General features: G+C 40.8%; 1 protein-coding gene across 2 annotated transcripts in view; it reads left to right on the forward strand.

Annotated features, from left to right (window-relative positions):
• Positions 1-26,847, forward strand: part of CHN2 (chimerin 2) — a 175,234-nt gene extending 148,387 nt beyond the window's left edge. For both annotated transcript variants that reach the window (XM_066627163.1, XM_066627164.1), the window contains 6 exons: positions 11,637-11,721; positions 18,330-18,503; positions 19,764-19,841; positions 22,388-22,525; positions 23,377-23,482; positions 24,278-26,847. In XM_066627163.1, the coding sequence (XP_066483260.1) occupies positions 11,637-11,721; positions 18,330-18,503; positions 19,764-19,841; positions 22,388-22,525; positions 23,377-23,482; positions 24,278-24,449 (753 nt within the window). In that variant the 3' untranslated portion in view covers positions 24,450-26,847. The remainder of the gene's footprint in view (positions 1-11,636; positions 11,722-18,329; positions 18,504-19,763; positions 19,842-22,387; positions 22,526-23,376; positions 23,483-24,277) is intronic.
• Positions 26,848-27,502: the final 655 nt, after the last annotated feature.

Genomic DNA, 27,502 nt, shown 5'->3' on the forward strand with positions numbered 1-27,502 from the left:
AATAGTCTGTGACATGGCATGAAAGCCTGCTGATAAAAGGAGAAAAAAGCAGAAAACCACAGTGTGTACATCCCATGCCTAAAAGGATGCCTGAAGGACCTCTTTGGATCCCAGCTGTAGTATATGTGCATGAGATTGTGTAAAAAATATGCAGTCTAGCTCCGTACTAGTTGAACACCCTTCTGTTCCAACCCATGACCATTCCACTGTGGTTACAAGCTATGATTACAGCCATCTGAATAGGTCAAATTGTTCCAGGCTAAACTTTGAGAACTTAAATGTAAACAGTTTTCATGACTTGCTTGATACATCTAGTTGCAGACGGGGTCTTTAATTAGAAAATAACCTAAATGCCTAATTACAGCTAGGGCAAATCAAACTTTTTTTCTGCGGTGGGGAAAAAACTGAAGGTAGAACTCGCTCACTATTTACTACTGACTGTAACTGACAGTAGAGCTTTGCTGCTCTAGGTTTCACATTTCTGGTCATGCGTAGCTTGGCCCTAAGTTGATGTGTTAAGTAGACCTAAATACATCACAAAAGATGTGATACATTATTATATAGCAATAAAAAGGAGGAGTTGGTACACTTTTCTATATGTATCACAGTACAGTGGTGCCTCGCATAACGAAATTATTCTTTTCCGTGAGTCCTTTCGTTATGCGAGTTTTTCGTTTTGCGAAGTGCGTTTTCCCATAGGAATGCATTGAAATTTAATTAATGCGTTCCTATGGGCAAGAAAAGTCAGAACAAAGTCAAATTTGGTTTACAAAGTGTTTATTAAGTGCTCTTTAAAGCCATACATACTGTACAGAGGATTTCAAAAAACGGGGGGGATGCTGAGTGGGGAGCTTGAAGGCTGTAATCCTGTGCACACTTTCCTGGGAGCAAGCACAATGGGACTTACTTCTGAGGAGACACGCACAGGATTGTGCTCTAAGCTGTGGAGGACAGAGCAGCTGCACTCAATTGCTTGCTTTTGCCGTGATCATGGGGGGAAACGTGTAGGAAATGGGGCAGTGAGAGGGTGAATGAGCGATGGGGGGAATGCTGAGTGGGGAGTTTGAAGGCTGTAATCCTGTGCACACTTTCCTGGGAGCAAGCACAATGGGACTTACTTACATAAACTGACATGAAGATCCTCCCCTTACTAGGGTGGATGGGATCATAAACTGACATGAAGATCCTCCCCTTACTAGGGTGGACGGGATCATAAACTGACATGAAGATCCTCCCCTTACTAGGGTGGACGGGATCATAAACTGACATGAAGATCCTCCCCTTACTAGGGTGAACGGGATCATAAGCTGACATGAAGATCCTCCCCTTACTAGGGTGGACGGGATCATAAACTGACATGAAGATCCTCCCCTTACTAGGGTGGACGGGATCATAAACTGACATGAAGATCCCCCCTTAAGACAAACCAAAGCAAAACAAAACAAAATTTGTCTTGCAAAGCACGGGTCATAAAAATTCATTGTGCGAGTCACCAAAAATTGCAAAACGCTTTCGTTATGCGAGTTTTTCGGTGCGCGAGGCATTCGTTATGCAAGGTACCACTGTACTATTTATTTGTGTCCCATTTGCTGACTGACCTTCACAGTTTTTCAGCCCTCCAATATAGAGATTTATAAAGAACCTGGTGGACTGAAGTATATGGCATGCATGCACAGGACAGTCTATAGCAGCAGCTTTGGTGATTGTGACAACATTCCAGCATAATGAGATGAAAGTAAAAGGTCCTAGTTAGAAGGGCACTATAAGAAGTCACCCAGAAACAAATATTGAGAGTAAAAGTCAGGTTTAAACCACTCTGTGATCTTGATCACACTTTTTACTTCCATAAGTAGTATGATTTCAGGCATAACAAAGTGCGCAATCCTAAGGTGCCTTTAGGCTGGCACAAGTCCCTTATGCTGGCCCAGGAGGGTCGCAAATATGCCGTAAAGCATGTTTGCACCTCTTTGGGAGTTGGCTGGGCTGGTGCAGGGATGCACGCCGACCCATGGAGGCTGAATCCAGTCCCTGCTCCAACTGCACGGAAGAGGTTTGCGTCAGCCAAGCTCAGTTGATGCAAGGCTCTGGGGAGGGTGGGGAGGAGGTGGGAGGAAGGCATTCCAGGGGGAGGGCAGATGGAGGGTGGTCCTGAGGGCAGGCGGGTGGGTGGACGGGAGCGGGAGGCGGGGTTGGGACCCAGCAGTTCTGCCAGATCACAACCCCCGTTCCTGAGCAGTGTGGAGTGGCTGCAAGCTGCTCCACTGACCTTGGACTTACGCCACCTCTGGAAGTGGCAAAAGTCCAAGGAGACCCATTGGGGCTGCAGTGGCTTACCCAGGGATAAGGGGAAAAGTGCCCCTTTACCCCCAGCTGAGCCACTCTGGGCACCTATCTTGCGCTGGATACAGTGCAGACCTCCTGGCCTGCCTGTTCCAGCACAAGATAGGACTGCACTTTAATACACATAAAGTAGACTTGAAAAACTAACATGTAGAGTGATTATTCTGATTCTTGTTACTGTTTAAGGTGTGAACTAGAGATTTATTGTTCTTCTGGGTGGCTTAATTAATTTATAAAATGAATGCTATCTTGTGAGAAATGGAACTTACAATCAGTGGAAACCAAATCATGATTGCCTTCAATAGGCAATCAGACTCTCAGGGTTAAAGATCTCATATGAAACACATAGAAAACTTCATTATACTGAGTCTGATGATTGCTTAGCTTAGGTTAGTTCGGTCTACACCAGTCCAACTTTTGGCAGCTGGGGAGGGGGGCACATGATCTTTTCATGACCCCCGGCTGGGCCAACTCAGAAGTAATTGGTGGTGACATGATGTAACCACCAATTACTTCCGTGTTCTTAGGCTGCCAAAGTCATCTTGTGGCAGGCACAGAATGGAGGCAGCAGAGGTGGGCGTAGTGGGGCTTTTCAATGTCCCTGCCTCACTGTTTCAGCTGGAGAAGCTGGAACGGCACGGCAGGGAGACCGAAAAGCTTCTGGAGGAGGCAGGAGATGCTGCAGCCAGACTTTCAGGGCCCACCTAAAAGGGCCTCCAGGCCACATGCAGCCTGTGGGTCTTGTGTTGGAGCATCCTAGTCTTCACTAACAATGGCTCTGTATGTAAAGCATACAAAGCAGGAGGTTGTCCACTGAACAGGGAAAGGGATTTTAGTTCAGTGGAAGAACATCTGCTTTGCAGGCAGAAAGTTCCAGATTCAAACCTCGGCATATTCAGCTAGGCAGAGAACAATTCCTGTCTGAAACCCCGTCTGGGGAGCTGATGTCAGTCAGCATGAACAGTACTGACTAGATAGTGGTATAAGGAAGCTATCTCTGTTTCTGTGGGATGGCAAAGCGCTTTGAAAGCCCACATCTCACAAACAACAGATGAGGTGCAGTCCAAAAGTCTCCTGCTCCCTTAAGCATCCCCTTCCTCTCTGCCCCTTAAACTTGGAATGGCCTCCTAGAACACCTACAAGATGCTTCCTCACTCACCCCCTTTGACCCATGAGTTTCAGAAAGCCTTTGACATCACAACTTAGTCCCCATTCCCTTCTGAAACTAAGCTTAAGTATGTGTGGAAACTATTGCATATGCTCTCCTTGTTTACTCTTGCCTCCATTTCTCTACCCCTCCCATTGCCACCCTTGTGTCAACATCAAGATTGTGAGTCCCTCAAGGCAAGGACCTGTTTTTTTTCACTCTGTGTAAAGTGTCATGTGCATCTATTCTAAGAATAAATCAGATAATTTCTGTAAATAAAGCTAGATTAGACCCCCACTGAAGTGGGATTTGCTCCATAAAAAATTGTCATCACATATAGGACATTAGCGTGCATGACTGAAAGCTAGCAGAGAGCCCTTACTCCAGACATCCAGTTTTCTGTGTTCAGAGAACGTTGTGGTGGAGGATCATTCAGGTGAGTCTTCACCTGCAACTGAAGAGTCCTCATGAACACTGATCACCACATCTGCTGTTTTTGAGAGCAAGGCCTGTGGCACATGTGTGTGTGGCTCTGAGGAACCCCACACTGTACCCTGCAAGGGGTACAGGGTAACGTGAAGACTCTGGTCCTTGAAAACTAGAGAGATTGGATGTGCACTGGAGGCCCACTTCAAAAGTCTCCATGTAAATTTTCCCTTAAAACTATCATTATTGCTTGCCTCCAATGATTTTATGAATCAATCTTTATTCAACAAAACAACATTCCGTACTATTTTGTGATGACTGTGTCAGAAGGCTGTCCTAAAATGCTACAAATATGTTGGACGGTTTTGTAGTTTAAAATGCACATTTTCCCACTGCAAATTCTTATTTGCTGTAAATTCACTACTTATAAGGAAATAGAAGGAAGGGCTCCGCAAATGAAAACCACAGCATGGAGCTTCAAAGTTCTTGAATCCATCCTTTCTTTTGCATTGTGGCTTCTGACATAATTATGTCAGCAGCCACTTGTCTTAGGAGTGTGTACGGCAGGAGTGCTCACACTTTTTTAGCTCGAGAGCTACTTTGAAACCCAGCAAGGCCCGGAGATCTACCAGAGTTTTTTTTACAATGTTCGCGCCATCATAACATATAACATTTATGTGTACAATGTATGTTGGTGTACCTTGAGCCCCACTGAGTATAACAGGACTTACTCCTGAGTAGACATGCCTAGGATTAGGCTGTGAGGCTGCAATCCTAGCCACACTTACCTGGGAGTAAGCCCCATTGAGTACAATGGGCCTTACTCCCGGCGTTTCCTCCCAGAGGCACCTGAAGGGGGGGGGGTCGGCACTCCGCGATCTACTCATTTTGCCTCGCGATCTACCGGTAGATCACGATCCACCTATTGAGCACCCCTGGTGTACGGCATTTGGATAAAAGTTCATATTTTGAAAGTGTAAAATTATACATATCAAAAACGTATAATTTACCCTTTCAAAATGTGAAGCTTTATCCAGAAGCCATCCACACTCCTAATGAAAACTTCACAAATCTGTTTTATTTCAATATCCAACATTTTTATTTTATCAGCTTTACTTTTGGCTTCTTAACTTTGGCATTTGTGACACCAGATAGAAGATGGACATGTTAAGAAGGACATTAAATAAATGAAACTGTATCTTGTATATTTTCAAAGTCAATGAGAATTGGACTAAATGTAAAATAATTACTGTTTCCTGTTAATACAGGAAAAGAGCAGGAAATAATCAGCCATAGTTATTTAAGTAATCCACAGAAAATTACTGCTTTTATATGATGTCACAAACAGACCCAAAATATCCCAGTAATTAGTGTAGAACAGCTTAAGAAGATTAGGAAACTGCAGTTTTAATAATGAACTCAAATGCATTTCACTTCTCTAAACATTTGTCCAGTATTTTTCAGTATCCACCTAACCATTCTGAGAACTGAAAAACTAAATTCAGGCAAATGTTCATCACAAAAATATCAAGTGTTTACTTGTATGTACAAAACAACCATCACAGATCAAACCAACACCCAATGTAGGTTTCGTAAGAGCAAGTCACTGACATCATGGACATCAGGGGAGATAGAACACATATTCAACTTCAAATCATTGCGATGTCATGGAGCAATGAGACATCAAGGGATGTACAAGTGATTTAAATCAGCCCTGAATACCAACTAAGCTTGACAGTTTTTTTTAATAAACATAACTATAGGCTATATCAGGGGTGCTCAATAGGTGGATCGCGATCTACTGGTAGATCGCGAGGCAAAATGAGTAGATCGCAGAGTGCCGACCCCCCCTTCAGGTGCCTCTGGGAGGAAACGCCGGGAGTAAGGCCCATTGTACTCAATGCGGCTTACTCTCAGGTAAGTGTGGCTAGGATTGCAGCCTCACAGCCTAATCCTAGGCATGTCTACTCAGGAATAAGTCCTGTTATACTCAGTGGGGCTCAAGGTACACCAACATACATTGTACACATAAATGTTATATGTTATGATGGCGCGAACATTGTAAAAAAAACTCTGGTAGATCTCCGGGCCTTGCTGGGTTTCAAAGTAGCTCTCGAGCCAAAAAAGTGTGAGCACCCCTGGGCTATATAATATATATTAGAAAGCAAAACTGGTACAACATGTCATTAGTAGTAGCAGTTTTGTTACTGACATGTGTTGGAGTTAAAGTCTAATGACTTCATTTAGAATACCTAGCTGCTCTATGCACATGTGTCTCGTTCATGCATGGGGCACTCATGGCAGTGGAGGGAGCCCATTGTGCATGTGTGCTAAGGAAAGCATGGAAAGATCAATCTTCCCTATTTTAGTTAACATTGAAATCATTGTGGACGAGAGAGGCTCTTTGAAATGTTGTAGGAGTGAGGAGACACTGCTTAGTTCATGTACATTGACAATTGGATTTTTGCACTTGTTTAAACCGTGGTAACTGTAGCACTAATTCAAAACCTTTAATCTGAATGTTTCGGTGCAAGACAAGTCGCAAGCATTATTGCTAAAGTAATTCACAATGATCCATGAAATTAGGCTATTAGAGTAAAACTAATCCCAAATGAATTTTTACATACTTGAATGCTTAATGTGTGGATCTACAAACTTAAGTGGCTATAAAATTTTCACATTACAGAGATAATTTAGACACCACAGGTAAGCAATGTAAAATAGAAGGGGGAAAAAACATACAGTGGAGAAGGACAACAGGAAAGCATCACCATTCTGAATGATAAATCCAAGCATTCCCAATTGGTTGTGTCTATTTTCCATTTTCCATCAATTATAATGTATAATTGGCAGTCATGCAGACATCAGATTCCAACATCCTTGACCTCAGGTTACCCATTGCTTCAATCATCACCCCTATACACTAGCTTTGGAATTTATTTCTTAAATCTGCACATCCCCATATTTTGAAATAATTACAGGTGGAATAAGTTCTGAACCCATAAGCCTTGAAAGAGGAGTATGACTATTGTATACTGGACTCAATAATGCATCGGTTATGCATTTAAGTTGTATCTGCAACTATCAGTGCAGTCCTAACCTGCCCTGGTGCAGGCAGGCCAGCAGGTCTGCACTGCATCCAAAGCAGGATTGGGGCTGAAAGCAGCTCAGCCCGGTGTAAGGGGAATCACTTCCCCTTACCCCAGGTAAAGACACAGCAGCCCCAATGGGGTACTCAGATCTGCACCATCTCAAGAGGTGGCACAAATTCGCGCAGCCCTGGACTGCCCCAGGCCACCCGGGAACGGGGTTAGGATCCAGCAGTTATGCTGCATAACTGCTAGATCCTGGCCCCGCCTCCCACTTCCTGCCCGCCTGCCCCCAGGAACGGCTGCCACCTGCCCTCCCCACGTCGAAACACCTCCCTCCTGCCTCCTCCCCAGATCCCTGCATCGACCAACCTCGGTTGATGCAGCTAACCCTTTCCCTGTGGCCCACCCATGTTGGCATGGGGAGGCTGGTGCAAATTCATGCGCCGGTCTAACCCCACTTACGTTGGCACAAAAGTGCTTTATGGCACTTTCATGACAATGATGGGCCTATCTGCAGGTCAGGACTGCACCCTATGCTGATTATGTTGTGTTTCTTTTCTTTCATCTCTTGTTTTTCTTCATTCCTTTCTTCTCTTTCACAGTTTTTGACTAGGGAATATGAGTGGGATGTAGAATAGGTAACAGTAGAGGCAGGATTCTTGGGGAAATGTTGTTTAAATTGTTTATTTGTTAAAACCCTTTTTAAAAAACAGGCCAAAATAATTTTAAGCAATAAAAACCATACATGTCCAGCCTTAAGGCCAATCCAGTTTGCAAACAAAATGTGGAATTAATTTGTGAAAAATGAATTGGTATACAGTGAACCTTTGATTTAACAGACTTCAGAAAAAGATTTTTCTGCTTTATTAAAAACTAGTCATATGTTTTGCACATGTGCATCTCCATTAACTTCAGTACATTCAGATTTAATGGACTTTTGGCATTAACAGACACCTCTTCCCCCATTAATCCAATAAACAAACCCTGGTCTTTTTAATTAGTCTTTTGACCCAACCCAGTTCTCTGTCAGTATAACTCAGCTCAGTAAACCAGCGCTGCCCCGTTAACTTTAAAAAAAAAAAGTTTTTTTTTCTTAAGTTTCCAGGGGCAACACCGGCTTACTGGGGTGATTACCAGGATTGTGTCCCCAGCAGTGACAAAATCCTGGCAATCACGTTGTTGCCTTCACTCCTCCCCTCCCCGTAAAAGGACAAAGGCTGGCTGGTGGGTCATGAGCGACCAGTTTGGAAACCACTTATCTATCTGGCTCAGTGCTATGTGTGCTGAGTGGCAGTGGCGCTCTAGGAATTTTTTTCCAGCTCTACTACTGAGAGATCCCAGTGATTGAAACTGGGATCTTCTGTATTCAAGGTATATACTGTACCTTTTATCTTTGTGGAAGGCAGAACATTAATACTGTATATTTTAACCTATTCAGTTTATAGTTTGAGAGACTTAAACCTATTTGTCCTTCCCTCCTACTGCTGGAACAGAATGTTTATTCTACACTTTTCTTTGTGGGATTGCAAATTATCCAGAATCCCATGTGCCAAACTGCAATTGCCAGTACAGGTAGGCGGCTTCAGTTTACTAATATGAAGCTGCTGTCTCTGATTTTAATTTCAGTGGAATTAGAGTTAATTTACTACATCATGCTCATTTTCTAACTTTCAAAAGTTATTAACTTTACAAACTCAGATTTAAAGCTAGCATCTTCTGCAAGTCAGACGTTTCATCTATCTTCATCATCATTGCTTGCATGGAGATTTGTAGCAAAATGGCACTTACTATGTTTCCCTTGAATAAGGATCTGTTCAAATTTTGTAGCCTGTATAAAACAAGTTTACTTATTTAATTTGGGTTGGAGAAGGAGACAAAAATAGTTTGTCTGTGACTGTGGTTGATAGAAACATGCGAAAATCAGATATTTGCACAACCACTGCCTGAAATGTCTGCACAAATCACTCATTATTCTTTTTGAGTCAAATTACAATGATTTCCTTGATTCTTGGATACTGATTGTGATGTGTGGTTTTGTCTCATTATATAAAAGGTTCATGTAACAGGGTCACATCATAATCCTACTTCACTAAGACTAATTCAGTATTCAAAATTATATTCAATTTACATAAATGACAAAAATGTTGTTGTGAAGTAAAGCAAGAGGTTGACACCAATACACAAGCACAACAAAATTGGGGGGGGGGATCTAAAATGGAAAAAATCCAAAATAATGGAGACCAGTATTTATGACAGGAGTCTAATATGTTTCATCCCACAGATGTTCCTCAAAGAACAGCATACAAAGCTAGATCTGCTATGTAGACATGCAAACCCTATGAGTTTACCAAGAAAGCAGGCCTGGTTTTATATAAAATATGCTCTCCTGAGGAGGATCTGAAATTCAAAATACAGAGAGACCCTTTCATAAATATTGGTTTGCACTATTTTGGATCTCTCCACCCTCCGAAATATTGTCTTCAAGAAACCATAGACATCTCTGGAAGCTGAATTTGGTAATGACAAGTTGGGAAGCATGTGGAAATTTTCAGATTCTTATCCTAATATGAGACACCATTTTCTGATCCCTTTGTTTTGTCTTTAATGTAGTGCATCAAAGGGTTCCATACATTTCAATGGATTGTTTGTTTCTTTTACTAAGAGACTTTTCATTCCAGCTTGTAGCCTGGTACCACAATCTGAAACAGACAGTGGCCACCATCCAGAGTCCCTCTAACAGAGGCTTCTAGTTCTCTTTTAGGAAGAAAAAAAATCTAGTATGTGAAAAGCAGGAACTGGCTTTATAGAAGAAATGGAAAGCCCTACTCATATAGAGCATAACAGATGTTGTGGTTCCAACCTTTATACAAAAGGAGTGGGCTAGTTTACATTATAGTTATCACTTGGACTGTAATCTGGATCTACATATATAGCAGGCTGATGTGAGACTGAAGTACAGTACTAGAGTGGACTGCACCACTTCAGAATGTGATGAATCACACTTCAAATGTTCTACCACACACACACACTCTGGTGGAAATATCACAGCAGAGATAGGGCTGGTTTCAAAACTTTCTCCCAAGCTTTTCTGAAGCAAATATATATATATATTTTTAAAGGGGAAGAATATTTAAAAACCAAGTTTCACATCTGTATTCTGAAATGGTTCAAACCAGTTAATCAACTTCATACTCTACTCTCTCATTCCCACGTCATTCTGCTGCATGTTTAGATCCAGGGAACTGGTCTCCATATAATTACGGAAACATGTAAACTGGCCCTTACTTTTTTGTAGTGGCTTCAAGCCAGAGCATTTGTGGTATTCCACATGGACATAGGCTTTCCATCTCTTCCGTGAAGCCAATTCCCTGCCAAAGCTTTCTTTCCTGTAAGATTCTCTACCATCCTATTTGACTGGCTGTATAGATACAACCACAGCTGGCCTGTGTGGTAGTCACGGAGTTTTACATCATACCACCACAAGCATCCAGAAAAGAAATGTTGCAGTGGCATGACGAAAATTACTTTAAATTTTAAATTTTAATCTAATCTAAATTTTAAATTAAAATTTAAAAAATTTAAAATTTAAATTTAAAATCTGGGCTGGACGCCTTTAAAAGGGAATTGGACAAGTTTCTGGAGGAAAAATCCATTACGGGTTACAAGCCATGATGTGTATGTGCAAACTCCTGATTTTAGAAATGGGCTATGTCAGAATGCCAGATGCAAGGGAGGGCACCAGGATGCAGGTCTCTTGTTATCTGGTGTGCTCCCTGGGGCATTTGGTGGGCCACTGTGAGATACAGGAAGCTGGACTAGATGGGCCTATGGCCTGATCCAGTGGGGCTGTTCTTATGTTCTTAAAATACAAATAAGATACTGCAGTGGTTCTCAAACTTTTTAGCATCAGGACCCACCTTAAAAAAGTTTTACTTTACCAGCCTCTCAAGCCTCAGTGGCAATATTGGTGATTGGGGCAGCAGTGCTCCCCCTAAGTAGCAGGTTGTTTAACCCTTGATGCACATAGCCTAATCTACCCTGTTAGTTTTCGCAAACCACCAAATATTGGGTCATGACCCACTGGTGGGCCATGGACCCATGGTTCAGGAACTGCTGAGCTACTGCATGACAGTATTTTACCACATGGTAACAGTGAACATGTACCAAAGGCATTAAAATGGTGTGAACACTGTAGCTGTAACATGGTAAAATAGCTCTTAAGTTCCACTTACGTTATACAGTAGTTACTTTCACTTTACGTTCTTTGTACAAAAATGTAAACCAGTGTCACTTGAATATTATACTTATACATGTCATTAGCCTACATGAAACAATCAGCCCATTAAGAAGAGATCAAGTTAAATGGATTGATTTCACTGTAATACAGCAAGATTTGATTCTTTGTTCTGTCTCTTGTGAAATGAAGCAAACCTTGAGATACAATACAATTTTCTTTTCCTTGGACTTATCATCTCCAGCATTTGGGATGGGGCTGGCTATGAATGAGGAAGATTTGCTCTTAACTGAATCTTTTGTTGTTTATCTCTTTCTTTTACTTGTCCCATCTGTCAGGCCATCTGCCTCCTGATGATCCTGGATTATTTTTTTCTCTCCCTCTTTCTCTATCACAGGTCCACACATTTCGAGGTCCACACTGGTGTGAATACTGTGCCAACTTCATGTGGGGGCTCATTGCTCAGGGAGTAAGGTGTTCAGGTAATCTTAAATATTTTATTGGCCGGGTTCTTGTTTCCTTAATTGAGAGATATGTTAAACTCCTTGAAGAAACCACAAGGAGTTATTTTAACAGGGTGAAATGCACTTTAAAGGCCCTCTAAAATGAGCTCAAATTTTGACGCATTCTGCAGTTTCCTCCTGCGAGAGAATTTATGCACTTAAAAGAAAAATGATAAAATTCTACTTGCAGTGATCATAATTGTAATGGCTAGTTTCGATATGGACAAAATTTCTCCATTGCACTGAAAGTGAAGTTGGAGGCTGACTTTACTTTCTTCTTATGAATACTTTGGTCGATCAGGGATAGAGTGAAAATAGTACTGCTTTTTGCTGTGGGAAATACTGGCTTAGTTTTAAAAACCAAAAGCTTAAAATATGCAATGAACTCCTGATGTCATTATAGTCCATCCAGCGAATTCGTAATCCAGCAATGCAATAATCTGTGTCCCATTTCCTGTTATCCATCCGCCTTTGGGCATCAGCAGAACAGTTGATTTGAGGCAGTGTCTTCTCTGTTGGACCAAGTATTCTGTCCTATTTGCCAAACAGTGCCAGAGCAGAAGGAGGAATGGTGTTCATTGAGTATCAGTGAACAGTTGAGTAGCAGTGGAACTTCATAGAGAGGACCAAGGAGCTGTATGTCTTCCATACAGGTCCCTAGAACTTCCAACTAGCCTGAGGGCACATGATGCAGCCACCTTGTTAAAGCTAAGCTGGTCTGGTCAATGTGCGTGATGAGTGATTATCTGGGAACCATATGCATGTCTCCTTGAGCAACATAAGACTTTCAGTGACATTTATTTACTTCTACAAACAGCTAGAAAGACCCCCACCTTCATCTATATCAGGGTGGCCAAACTTGTTTAACAGAAGAGCCACATATGATAAACACCAGATGTTTAAGAGCCCCAAGAGAGATGTCTGAGAGACACAATATTTTTTTATATATATATTGCTTTATTTATTTATTACAGATACAGGTAAGGAAAATTGGATAGACTTAGGGCTAGGACTACATAGGTTACACACGAGGGTGGTGGCCATCGATTACAACAAACATTAATCCAAACGAAATTAATAATCAATACAAAAATTATCATATTCTTTAACCCAACTGGTTAATACTTTAACATTCCATATTTTTCCTCTAACCTTATCTATCCCATCATTAAAAAAAACACTTCAAACTTTTACTTATACACTCTTCTTACCACTAAACTAGTCTCTAAAATAAAATCTTTCTTATCTGATTCTTAATTTCTAATATGACATCTAAAAAAGAAGTCTCCGATTACCATGGTATTACCTCCTCCAATATCTCTTATAACAAGTTATACATCATTTTCCATAACTATCCAATCAAAAAAGGCTTCAAATTTTTACTTATAAACTCTTCTTACCACTAAACTAACCTCTAAAATACAATCTCTTATCTGATTCTTAATTTCTAATATCACATCTAAAAACAAATATCTCCAATTACAATAATATTATACTTCACTTATCCACCACATATTTATTAACCCAAAATACAGGTTTAATATTTTCTCCAAAATAAATTGACATCTATAATTTATTTTATTTACCTTCTTTTTTATAAAATAACCCTTTTATTTGTCTTAATACCACTATATTTTACACAATACTTATATTCCAAAATTACAGTTCCATCTAATTTATTTCATATATTTACCACTTTAATTTTCACAATACTTATATTCCAAATTCCCTTTTCATCCACTTTAGTTTAATCTAATTAATAAAATATTTCTCTTAATACCTCTTAATTTCCACAATATTTATATTTCAAATTTTCATTTACATCTATTTTAATTTAATATGTTAAAAAAAAATTCTATTTATTATTCAACCATTTCGCCCTTCTTCTTATTGTTTACTTTGTACTCTATCTTATTGGTGTTCCCTCTTAGTCCTCCTACTGGTTCTTCCACTTCTTCTTTTTCTTCTTAAGTCCCCCCCTCTTTCTTTCTTCTTTTTCATTCTGTTATTCTTGAATTCAATCCATAAATTCTTCCTCTTCTTGAGACAGCTTGCTCTCTGAACATTTTGTCTTTTTTCTTCCTTAAGATTCCCAGTTATTATAACAATTGCTTCTTCCATCTCATGTCCCATTTCAAAATACTCCACTTCTTTAACTTCACCTGACATCTGATCCATTCTTTTTTCTTCTCTATTGTTTATAATCTGTTCCCGCGAGTTTACAAGGGAGGAGCTTATTTGCCCAATTTGTTCAGAGAGTTCTCTGACTTGTTGCTCCATTTCTCTTCTAAAATCCATCAGAAAGACACAATATTTAAGAACCATTTAAATTCTTAAATATATTTACTCGCCATGAACATGTTTCAATCCAGTGAACTCTCAGTTTATACCTTGCAAATAATTATGAAGCTTGAAAAATTCTTATTTAACTTTTATATTAATTGTGATGCAAAATGGAGCTCAGACAACATATTTCTGAGAGCCGCACATTATATGACAAAGAGCCCAATGTGGTTCACGAGCCTTGGTTTGGCCATGTCTGATCTATATGAAAATTGGGTTTTCTCAAGAATCTGATAGATGCTGCCATTTTATGAAGGTGAATACTGCCTTTTGTGATGTGATTATATCCAAATATTCTTTTCACATTTTTATACTACCTTTCTTCCAAGAATCTCAGAATGGTATACATTATTTATTTCGGGAGGGGGGGTGTTGTATTCCAGAGACTGAGCTTAACGTGGGGTAGGGAGGGGGGAGAGTGAATGCGTGTAGCCTCTCCTGGCCTGGATCTCACTGCACATAACTGGTCCCCACAACAAGCCTGTGAGGTAGGTGAGGCTGAAAGATAGTGACAGGCCCAAGGTCACCCAGGAAGCTTCATGTGTGAGCGGGAATTTTGAATTCCAACTTCAGAACCATTGCACCATCTCAGTACTTGGACAGTTTCTACCAAGAAAAGCAATGGGGCTCAGATACTGCTGCCCATTAAGTTATACCTTGCTGCTGAGATATGTACACTAATTGTGGTTACTTGGTAGTAAAGGGAAAGGCACTTTGCACATGCCCAAAAGCAGTTATCTTAAATATACCATTACACGTCACAGGACTGAACCCATAGCATTGAATCGGGTTCTGGGGTACAGCACCCATGAGCCCTTGCTGAAATTAAATTCTACATGTATCAGCAGGCTTCTGTGTATCTTTATACTCCATGCCATTCAAAATATCTACAAAAAACTAGAGAAAACTACTAAACGTTGGCTACATCTGTGTGAACTAAACTGTGTAACAGCTGCAGATCTCCCCTTAATATACTGGATTTGTTTTCATTATTTTAAGTATTTACCCTGTGAAAAAGTATGTTTGTTTAGATCAAAGCTTAAGGTTCAGCTTCATTAGATTACCAATATTTAACTCTAAGCAGACAAACAAGTTTTTAACTACACAGGAAATGTTTAGTAAGAACTCCAAATACAATAAAGGGAGTATCTTAAGTACAGCTGGCTTGGTTTGTTTAGATTTCACTGAACAATAATGCATTATGCAGCAGTTTCTGTCTGAAGGAGCCCAATAAACCAAATAGATTTATTTAAAGGGACAGAGGTCATTTATTTGTGGCTATCAAATAGCTGATATTAGGTTAATGGAATTGCTTTGCTTTGGCTTGAAAGAAACTTCCCTCAAACAGAGTTAGTATTTATGAACAACAGCACTTTCCAAGTTGATATTTGACTGTGATTCCCAAATTGTACTATATTGCTACTTCATGAAAGTGTTTGTTTTTGCAAGGATAGAAGCCACCCATGTTTTTGTGTCTGGTTTAGTAGTGAAGTAAGCAACATTTACTCCTAGGTAAATATGTTTAGGATTTCAGCTTCAGTATTTTTTTTAACTTAGTAATAAAAAAAAATATTGAAACACAGTACAAAGCCTAGATACAAACAGAACATAACAGTTACAGAGAAAGGATAAGATATAATTTCAAAATAAAAAGGGAAGGAAAGAAAAAGGAAAAAGGAAATACATTATGGAGATATTTGAGCAATCTATACTGTGGCATACTTCACACTCTGTAAGGGCCCAATCCTATCCAATTTTCCAGCACCGGTGCAGCCGTGCCAATGGGGCATGCACTACATCCTGTGATAGGGAGGTAGTCACAGAGGCCTCCTTAAGGTATGGGAACATTGGTTCCCTTACCTCGGGGTTGCATTGCCACTGCACCAGTGCTGGAAAATTGGATAGGATTGGGCCCTTAGTCTAGGAAAGGTTTCCAAGTGTCCACAAATACTGTCTATTCATTTGTAGTTGTTGTCTGTAAGATATTATTCAAAAGTTGATAAAGTCAAAGGGTCCTCAATCCATTGGCTAACAGTAGGAGACTTAGGATAGCATCCACTCTGGCTCTAACCTCATTCCAGAGTTGAGTCTGCTTTGGGCCATGGATGTACACCTTTTTGGCAAGTAGAGTTCTTTGCCGGAGCTGCTGACCTCTGAGAAATCAATTCAATCATACTGAAATACAAATCTAAAGTTATTGCTCATTTTTGAAAGGCAACTACCTCAGAATGACAGCAGCTGAAACATAGCTTTCCAGAGGCACACAGTGGAGCAATATATCTTAATATATGGAAGACTACCTGAGGAACAATTGCATAGCATTCAGAAATTATAGAAATGATTAAAAGGGTTTAACCTTAAGATCCTGGTGATTTAGTGCCTTATAAAGCTTCATCACGCCTCCACAGGATTTATGTACTAATTTATATACAGTTAGAACAAAAGAACTATAAAATTGTGAGCATGTTTGTTGTCATAAAATTAAATCTTTTTTTTTATGTACCCTGCCACACACGAATGATGCTTCCTGGAAGGATTACGCTAATTCACTCTTCTTCCTAATCCATCAGAACAACTCACCAGATTGTTTTACATCCTGTTTGTCTGTCTTCTTTCCTTGTCTCAAACACACGTCTTCAAGAGACCTTTCCTGGCATGGTTTCCCAATGCAGCATCAATGACTAAGGGCTGATTCATGTTATGGCCACCACATGGAGGGACGCAGAGAAATATGCTTCAGTGTGGCAGAAAGTATACCAGAAATCCTTAATGTTTGCTGCAACGATGGGCCCAGATCTCAAAGAGAGTCTCTGTGTCTGTGCTGATCATTTCTTGGAATTTGCAGTGTTAGCCCTGAGACTGTCCACAGTATTGGTACAATCACCATGTGGTATGCAACATAAAAGGATTCCAGCAGCCTCCACATGGTGGCCATAATATTTGCATTAATCTTAACAGTTTTTCAGATGTATTTAATTTACCATTCGCATTATTAGAGAATTATGCAGAACCTTTTTTACCTTCTTAGCTTGCCTGCTATCCTATGCATATTCTGTTGGTGATGGTAACTATAGTATTAATAATACCATCAGTATACATACCATCTTGAACATCTGCAAGAGGGATCTGAAGGCCTTAGGAGTGGACCTCAACAGGTGGGAAACCCTGGCCTCTGAGCGGCCCACTTGGAGGCAGGCTGTGCAGCATGGACTTTCCCAGTTTGAAGAGACACTTGGCCAACAGTCTGAGGCAAAGAGGCAAAGAAGGAAGGCCCATAGCCAGGGAGACAGACCAGGGACAGACTGCACTTGCTCCCGTTGTGGAAGGGATTGTCACTCCCGAATTGGCCTTTTCAGCCACACTAGACGCTGTTCCAGAACCACCATTCAGAGCGCGATACCATAGTCTTTCGAGACTGAAGGTTGCCAACAGATAGTATACATAGTACATTGAGGAATAACTTATTTGAACTCATGTCAGAAGACTGGTGTAGCCCCATGGCTAACAGCACAATCCTATAGTGTATTTGTCTACCCACAAATAACCTCCATTGTGTTCAATAGAGGTGGCTGGGGCTTTACCTGGGGTAAGGGGGAAAAATATCCCCTTACCCCGAGGTAACCTCCAGCCACCTCCTAAGTTGCATAGCTGTGGCCTAGCTGCTCCAGTGCAATTTAGGATTGGGCTGCCCGTGATCAGGGCTTTCTCAGTTGGAATCTCACTACTGCCACAAACTCACTAGGTAGCCTCAGGTGTGTCACCTCCCCTCATCCTCAGCTGCAATATGAGGATAGTAAGAGCCAACTGCAGTATGAGAATAGGAAAGTCAGGCTGGTGTAATGGTTTGGGGGGTAGACTTAGTCCTGGAAGACCGAGGTTCAAATCCCACCTCAGCCATGAAGCTTCCTCTTGGGCCAGTCACTTTCTCTAAGCCTCACTTACCTCACAGGGTTGTTGTGAGGACAAAAGGAGGGGAGCAGCTGTGTACACTGCCCTGAGCCTTTTGGAGGAAGGGTGGTATTAAAATGTGAAAAATAAACAATGCTTCTCTTACAGGGTTGTTGTAAGGATAATATATGTGAAGAATAAGGCACACTCAAAAAACACTATACAGATTCTTCTTGTTGAAAATGAGTGTGATTGTGGTCTGATATGTCAACATGTGAGATGTATATACTGAAGTTTTTTATTCTTTCAAGAGTCAGTTGAACTAATTCAGAGTAATACCAATACTTTCTTTACAGACTGTGGATTGAACGTACACAAACAGTGTTCAAAATATGTTCCTAATGACTGTCAACCAGATCTCAAGAGGATCAAGCGAGTCTATTGCTGTGACCTCACTACACTAGTGAAGGCCCACAATACACAGAGACCCATGGTAGTGGACATATGCATTCGTGAAATTGAAGCAAGAGGTATTTAAGTTTTTTTTAAGTATTAATGAAATAGAATATTCTTCTTGGGGTGTCAAGAATATAACCTGTTTATTCTAAGCAGTAGAGTATTTGGGGGGGCAACAGGGGCAAAAGCCCCAGGCGCTGTGCCTGCGGGGGGGGTGCCACCAGCTTCACCCCCACCACCTGTTTATCCTCCTCCTCCTGATGAAGGAGGGAGCGGCGCAGAATTGCACTCAGAGTGACTGCAAGCTGCAACCACTCCAGCCTTGATTCAGTGCCATTCTGGGCCACCCCCCTTCACTCCTCAGGAGGAGAGGAAAGGAGTGGCCTAGAGCGGCAGCGCACCAAGAGTCACAGTCCAGCTGCGGTCTAGCGCTGCCACTCTAGGCCACTCCCTTCTCTCTTCCTATAAAGGAGGGGGTGACCCAGAACCACGCTGAACCTCGGCTGGAGTGGCTACAACTCACAGTCACTCTGGGCACAATTCCGCACTTCTCTGGGGCCTGGGCCGTGTCATTCATCTCCAAGGAGATGAAAGACGTGCTCCAGAGCAGCACAGAATCAAACTCCTGGGACAACTTCGGAAGTGATTATGGTGATGTGATGACATCACCACAATTATGTCAGGGTCTGGGGGGGTGGCAATCAGAGTGGCAGCCCTGGGCAGGAAAAAGCCCAGGACCGCCACTGACACTATGATTATAATTAATATTAGACTCTTTCAGTGGTATGCTAACTTCTGTGAATGAAAGGCATTTCCATTTGCGAAAGGGGAGTGGTTTTTGCCAATCCCTCCTTTATTGCCTGCTCTGTTTCCCCCCCCCCCCCCAAATCCCTGCTCTTGAGGGTTGGAATACAATGACATGCAAAATGAAGGCTTCATAGGGGAGGAGAGACCCACAAAAAGCACCCCCTACAAAACAGAAGGGCCTTCTGTTTGTGAGACTGCAACTCTTAGCATAGAAGCTATAGCAGGAAAATACTAGTAGAAAATTGTCTGTTAAGGCAATCTAAAAGCTTCTGTTGCTTCAAAATACAGCTGCCAAGATTCTGATTAGACCACAAATTGATCCTATACCAGTTTCACTGGTTACCATTTGACTTCCAGGCTCAGTTTGCTGGTTCTGACCTTTAAACTCCTGAACAATCTGGGGCCAGAATAAAAATATGACAGTGGGCTGGATAAATTATCTTGTTGTGGGCCTTCAGAAAATGAAATGTCACTTGTGAAGAACTGTATCTATAGGCTAAATGAGCTAATGACTTTTTGCCTTACAGGTTTGCAGTCAGAAGGGATTTACAGAGTCTCAGGGTTTACTGAACACATTGAAGATGTCAAAATGGCTTTTGATCGAGGTACAGTATATCTTAACTTTGGAAAGCATCCATGGTTATATACTTCTCTGGTACTGATTTCTAGTCGCATTTACCATGAATATTAAAATATTTTGTCCTTGGAATAAAGCAGATACAAAATATATGGAAGATAAGAAAGATAATGCTAAAGTTAATGGAAGAAATGGAATGTAATAAAGAGATTTCTGCTCTTCACCATGGGCTTTCTATACTTACATAATAAATTAGGACACTGAAATTTATTTTAAAACAGGAAGTATTCACCTGGGATCGTCCCTGATGCTCACAGCTTTCTCCCTGATGAATTATATTGTGCTGTCTAATGTACTACTTATATAAGGATAATTTTACCTGAAAAAGAACTCATATGTGGAATTCCCCCCCCCCCCAATTAAGTGATTCATTGGAAGAAGGGCTGTAGAGTTTGTTAATTTTGTACATTTGATTCTGCCTCAGTGCCTGCAAAATAAGGAAGGTGCCAATTATATAGAAAGATGAATTTTAGAGCAAAAATTAAGTTAGTTGATTTGTGATGGCTAATTTCACCACTCTTTGGCTAGAATGATATGAATACTGTTTGTTTCTTCTTCCAGTGAATGAATACGGATGTTGTAAAGCAACCGTTACTCACTGTGCAGTTATTGTTGACCAGTTCTGTTCCTATTGGCATATAAATCATTCATTGTACGGCTTGTTCATAAGGTTCTCATTGTGGCCATTGCATTCTGAGCTTGTGTTTGTTCTGCTTAGCACAACACATTTCATATATACCATTGTACTGTTACCAAGGGAGGATTCACATAACCATATTGTCTGTTCTGAGGGTTTTTATATCTTTTTAACAGTCACTTTATAGGGAACATCCATGTACATTTGTGTCTTGTGAATGGTTCAATCCACATTCAGTGCATGTTTAGACTGCAGACCAACAAAAATTCTGTTGGTGTTAAAAATAAGCCCACTGGCCCACAATTTCAACTTGCAGCTAAGGAATGTGAAGTTAAGAATACATGCAAGGTGCTACCACGAAGTGACTGCAAAAGTCACCAAGGGTTTTCATTACAAGTAGTGAACATTACAAGTTCTACACAGTGAGTAGCCACATACCAACATCTTACTATATGGAGCAGTCTGAATATGAAAGTTAAGTAGCTCTGCCTTGATGAATAAAAATTATTTTTTTAAATTGCACAATTTTATTGGTATCCTTTCAGAGGCAAACTAAACTGGACACTTGCATAGAAGATGGTATGCTTATGCATAAAAGTTGTATTCAGAGGCTCCCTTGTTCCAAAGGAAAGCACTTTCTCCAGGACAAAGCGTTCTTCTGGAGCAGGGGTGCCCAAACCCCAGCATGGGGGTCATTTGTGGCCCTTGGGGACCCCTAATCCGGCCCATGGGCAGCTCCCAGTCTCCAATGAGCCTCTGGCCCTTCAGAGACTTGCTGGAGCCAGTCCTGGCCCGACGTGACTACTCTCAGCGTGAGGGCCGATTGTTTGACCACTTGCCCGAGCTGTGGGCCGAGAGCTCCCTCCGCTGCTTGCTGTTTCATGTCTGCGAAGCAGCAGCAAAGAAAGACCGGCCTTGCTTTGTGCAAGGTCTTTCATTGGCCTTGAGCTATTGTGAAACCTTTATTCATTCATATAAGTTTCAACTCTAATATATTCATTTATGTAAATTTATTTAAATTTTAAATGCAAATTAATTCTTTTTTTCCGGCCCCTGAAACAGTGTTGGAGAGATTGTGTGGCCCTCCTACTAAAAAGTTTGAATACCCCTGATCTGGAGTTAAGAGATTCTTTGGATACAAACCAATGTGCCTGTTTATAGGATGGATTTTAACACAGTAACTCATGATTCAGGCTTTTCACTACTTTTCAGAAAGGCTAACTCCTTGGAGAAAAGGGCAGATAAGGACCAAAGAGGTTAATCTTCTGAACCGCTACAGTACAAGAAAGGAACATTTTTATAGCAACTTCTGAGGTGCCAGAAGGAATCCCCCCCCTCCCCAAATGCTGTGGTTCTTATGGGGATTGTACAAAAGCTGAGATTCCTGTGCCTTTACCAACATAGTCAACATTACTACTGCTGGGATTTCAAGGACCAAACAACAGAGGAACACAGAGCTGGGTTTCGATCCCAGGCAAGGAGATTGATGGTTGCTTAAGTTACTACAGCTTTGTGCTAAAATAACCTTTCTCTTCCCATAACTTCATAGTGGTTTTAAACCAGGGATGTCAAACATAAGGCCCGAGGGCCGAATGCAGCCATCAGAAACAATTTATCTGGCCCCCATTTTAATTGGGGCTCTCCCAGCTTGATAATTGGGCTTTCTTGTATCTTGAAAATATGAACAAGATTTGCACATTTTCTCTTCTGTTATATGCAGGTAATGAGTTTCTGTGTGAGAACAAAGTGCTTATTTTTGGCCATCATCTGCTTAATGATGTCACTTCCAGTCCTCAGCATTAATGTTAACTTCAGCCATGACAAACTGTGCTGGACTTAAACTGAAGGCCCCTAAATCTATCCTCATTCTTTTCTAGATGGTGACAAGGTAGATGTCTCTGCCAACATTTATCCGGACATAAATATCATTGCTGGAGCATTAAAACTGTACTTCAGAGACTTACCAATTCCTGTAATCACCTATGATACTTATTCTAAGTTTATAGAGGCAGCAAGTAAGTACTGAGGTATATAATTTCATTTATTTATAATTTTCTTTGCCATGCCCGCAACCAGGGTTGGCTCACCCATGAGGCCTACTGAGACAGTCACCTCAGTCATCATATTGGCTGCGGACACCCACCTCCGTCCATTCACTGATCTCTGCTGCTGCTGCTCCTCTCTGGCTTCTTGAATTGGAAAAGGAAGAATAAGGCAGTGTAGAAGAATAACGGTCTGATCCTACCTGCCAGCAGCGCTGGTCCTCAGTGTGCTACTAGGGCGATGGCCATTGAAAAAGTACAATAAAGCACTTCACAGTGGCCAGATGGAGGGAAGCACTGGCGCAGAGGCCAGCAGGGGTGGATGCTGGGCCTTCATGCTAGGTATGGAGCCCCAGGAGCCAACAGCACTGAGTATGCCGCTACGCCACCTAGGGGTGTTCTGAGGGAAGGGGTGAAACTAGACAGGGGGAGGGCAGGGGAGGGCAGGGAGGAGGGCTATTCAGGCTCAGGAGGAGGGGCAGGGATAGTGGAGGTCCCCACCAGATCCTCAGCCTCCCTCCTGGGCCTGAAAGCCCTACATGGAGCTACTTGGTTCTGTACCAGCAATTGAGCTGGTCCAGATCAGAGTAGCCCCACTGGGCAGATTACAGCTTGACACAAGCAGAAGCTAGCACATCATTAGATAGGTGGGGGGCAGCATTTGGCACCCCATCTCAGGATATCTTGGACTGGCCCTGCCTGTAACTCTCTCCAATTTTAAATTCTCTAGAGCCTATCTTGGATTTGTTTGTTTTACTTAATTTTTGTTGAACTTTGGAACTTGCATTCCAATGAAGCTTACACAAATCTTGTGTGTAATGTAGAACTCTCTAGCCCTGATGAAAGACTAGAAGCTGTCCATGAAGTGTTGATGTTACTACCTGCTGCACACTATGAGACCCTTAGATTCCTGATGATTCACCTTAAAAAGTAAGTTAATTTGCCTGTCAAATAACACTTTTTCATCTTGCATCCTTCTTGTTTGGTACAGAAGTATACTAAAAATATTTTTAAATCATAGTAACATACAGCCTTTCTACTTAGACCTTCTTTGTGTTTGTGCATTATATCCAAAAGATCCGCAGGAAGAAGACTCCTTGTTCTGGAGGAAGGGAAACTTTGGGTGCAGTCTAATCTCCACAACTTGGACCACACATCAAATAGCGTCATTTGAAAGTTTACATATCTACAAGTTGTTAACAAGAGTGCTTTGCAAAGACATATGTATGGGGATACACATATGCCTCTCACTTCTTTTGGCTTTGGCTATTGGCTTGTGGTATACCACTGTGTACTGGCATTTAAGGGACTAACAGAAAAGACAGAAGTAACTGAAATGAATACATTCTGGTTTATTGAAAGAATAAGTAGGAGGAGTAGAATGGGAGGGGAGAGGAAATGGCTGTTGGTCATCTGCTACTGCCGTCAGGTGAGTAAGCTGGGGAGGGATATCAGCAAAGGTGAGTTTGGGCTGCCCTCCTGTACCCATCTGCTGCCTGACTCTGCTGTCTCATCTGGTCTCATTTGCAGACCAGCTGTGATTGAGGGGCATCCATTTAAAAATTCTTTATACTAGAAATTCACTGTCACAGTGGTTCATTCGATTAAAATGTTTGTCAAATACCTTACTACTCCAGTTGTAGACACATCATAAAATGATTTACTCACCATAAGAAGAAACAAAAAGTCGTGACAAACGTTATCACTTTTTTCTTTTCACTCTAGGATTACCATGAATGAAAAAGATAATTTTATGAACGCTGAAAATCTGGGAATCGTGTTTGGGCCTACTTTAATGAGACCTCCAGAAGACAGCACCCTTACCACGCTCAATGACATGCGGTACCAGAAGCTGATTGTGCAAATATTGATAGAAAATGAAGATGTTTTGTTTTAGAAAAATGGAACTGTAAATTCGTAGCCATTTGCTAGGAAAGTACACATTTAAAGAAAAAAGTTCCTTGAAGAAAAAGAAACATGGGGAGCACTTCATTTTCTGCAATGTTGCAGATGAATGCCAAAACATTTAGTAAAGGGTATGTCTCATAGACACATGCCTCTTTTTTATAATTTAAGAAAGAACAAAAGGTCAGAAAAATCCTTTTGCCTTGTATCTTTTTGCCTTGCTTCCAATGTGTATCTCTGTAGAAAGCTTACAAACTGTTCTACTGTTAACTTATTAAAGGATGCAAAGTTTGTATGTTTATGTAGATTGTTGAAGCAAAAAGGTACTTTCAACCAGGTCCCCAAAGTTCTGTGCTAGCACAGTTCTGACAGAAAAGGACTGGCTTAGCATAACAACTTGCAGGATTGTAGTCAAAAACAGGTTTCTACACACAGATCACCCTTCTGCATCCCTGGATTCAGTATTACCCATGCAAAAGGATGATACGTGAGCCATAAATCAGGCGCCCACAAGAGCCCACAGTACTGGTGCTGCACTCACTTGGTTGATCATCTGTTTGCAAAAAAACCAAGAACTGAATGCAGGCACCCTGCCCCCATTTCAATCAGCACTTTTAGAGCTATCCCATTCAAACTTCAGTTGTCTTTTTTTTTTCCTTTTTTTGAAATCCTTGTACACAATTGCAGCCACACAAGGCACACAACCCACCCCTGCTTGCAAGGCTCTCCAGATCATGGTAAACATGATGTGGAAACAAGTGCCATTCAACTTAATTTCTGGATGGTGGTCATAACATATTGTTCTGGATATTTTGCCTGGGTGTTTTATGTTCTTTGCTGTCCACACTGAATGTTTCCCCACTTAACAGAAAAGCTTAGTAAATCTGGAACGCTGACTTTAATAAATGGTCATGAGCTAGCACCTCTGGTGCCCAGGCAGAACTCCACACAACCAGGAGCTTCCTGGTTCTCTTCCATGAGCAACATTTGCATGCACAGTGAGGAATTCAGGTCTGCATGGGAAGCATTTCCATTCATTGAAGAGACTATGAGGGCACTGCACAGTAAGGATTTTGGATTTTATTCATCGTATTTAGGGTCATGGTGTTTGTCAGTATTAGTTGTATAGGGATATACAATTTCTTTCTATGTAAGACATAATTATATATGTCTAAAGTGAAACAAACCTGTATTTTAAAATATATTTTTACTTTAGTTAGCTGCAAGAATGTCTTTTTATTTTAGCGAAGTATAATTCAATGCGGTGCATTGATGATTTTCCATATATTCCTCTCCAGCATTATTGCTATGGCACATTGAATGCATCTATCACCAGTGCAGTATTATTGTGACATACCTCTTTCATTGCAAACACTATTAAGGAGACTTCATCTTTTGTGCATATCTTAACATTATTCAGTTTGTGTTATATACGAGGAACTGGCGTTCTTTCCTATAGAGGTATGGTATTCTGGAGCAAGTACAGTATTAATCCTCCCCTCCAAAAAGAGGGACATCTGAAGGGTTTTTTTGTTATTCTTGACACTAGCATCAACTACTACACATAACACATGTTTCTTGAAATACAGTAATGTCTAAGCGATGCCAGGATATTCAATATTTTCTGGCCTTGCTGAAAAGTTAGCACTTATTTAGGGTTAATTTTTTTATCATTTTTTTGAAGCCAAGTTGCATTACTTTGGTTCTATATTTATAAAGCCTGTTTAAAATTGAGCATTTATGTTCAGTGTCTTCCAGCAAACTTGTCATTAGAGGAGTGAGAGACAGAACTGGTATATTACCAGATCACATTTTTCTTGTCTTTCCAGAGGTTGAATCCTCAGTCTTATCAAAAGCAGTTCATTCCAATATTAGCCCTTTATTCTCATCATGATATTTTTGTACAACTATTTCAAATGCAGGACGGTAGCACACTTCATTGCAAATTGAATTTTCAGTAGGAAAAGTTCTATTTAACTCTCCTCTTGATTTGTATAAATCACAAAATTTCAAAACTCAGTTGCGCTGTTTTCTGAATTATTTCAGGGAGCACAGGTTTCTATTCAAATTGAAAAAAAGTGTGTAACTTTGATAATGAAAAAAAAGAGTGAAGACAAAAGGGGGCACAGGGATTAATGTCTATTAGTTATCCTTTTTGGTAGGCCACCAAGGGCTAGACAGGGAGACCCAGACTGCAGGCCAGATTTTAGTGAGGTCTGATTTGCTGGTACAATACGACTAGAGATTCTCCTAAGTTTGTACAGATTTAATTGTTGTAGGTTATGTACTAAATACTGTCATAAAATGGTATGGAAATGGTTTTATTTTGTGAAGTGAAATATGCTTTGTAATTTATTATAGTGTAAATGGAAAGAAAAAATCGCATTAAATGTGTTGAGTTCCTGTCTGTAATTCTCACTGCCAAAAAAAAAAAAATCTTGGTTTCTCTGTAAGCATTTTGATATTTGTTTAAAGATTTGCACACCTTTCTTATCCATATGCAACAAATTGTTTAGAAATGACTCTGCATGTTGCTAGTACAACTAAAGAAAACAAAGGTAGAAGCCGTTCAGATCACCAAGGCTTTTATCAGGAGTTCCAATTCATTTGACTGTTGCCTGCATTTAACCAGAGCTCACATTAGTCTCTCCTTTTTTTTTCAAACCCAAACAAGATGAAAGATATATAGCTTAGGTGTTATATCTTATGTGGTTAACAGTTACCTGTTCATTGATCCATGGTTTTCCATCGTATGCATCGTGACACCTTAAGGTGCTGTGACACACTCACAGGGCTGTTGCAGGATGTCCCCAATGACCTCTTCTACCTATTCTCCTGGCTGCCACTGTCTTGGATCTTGTGAGATTTTGCAAGATCCAAGATGACGACACCCAGCTGAAACAGGAAGAAGAGGCTATGTGGACATCGTGACCCAGGCAAGTTTGGGAACCACTGCATTAATCTGTTATCTTTTCCCAAACCTGCATTATGTGATACCAGAAATGTTTTCTCTTTATAGGACTCCACATATACTGAGTCACAATA

This window comes from Tiliqua scincoides, chromosome 5 (assembly GCF_035046505.1).
Source record: "Tiliqua scincoides isolate rTilSci1 chromosome 5, rTilSci1.hap2, whole genome shotgun sequence".
In the NCBI taxonomy this organism is placed as follows: domain Eukaryota; kingdom Metazoa; phylum Chordata; class Lepidosauria; order Squamata; family Scincidae; genus Tiliqua; species Tiliqua scincoides.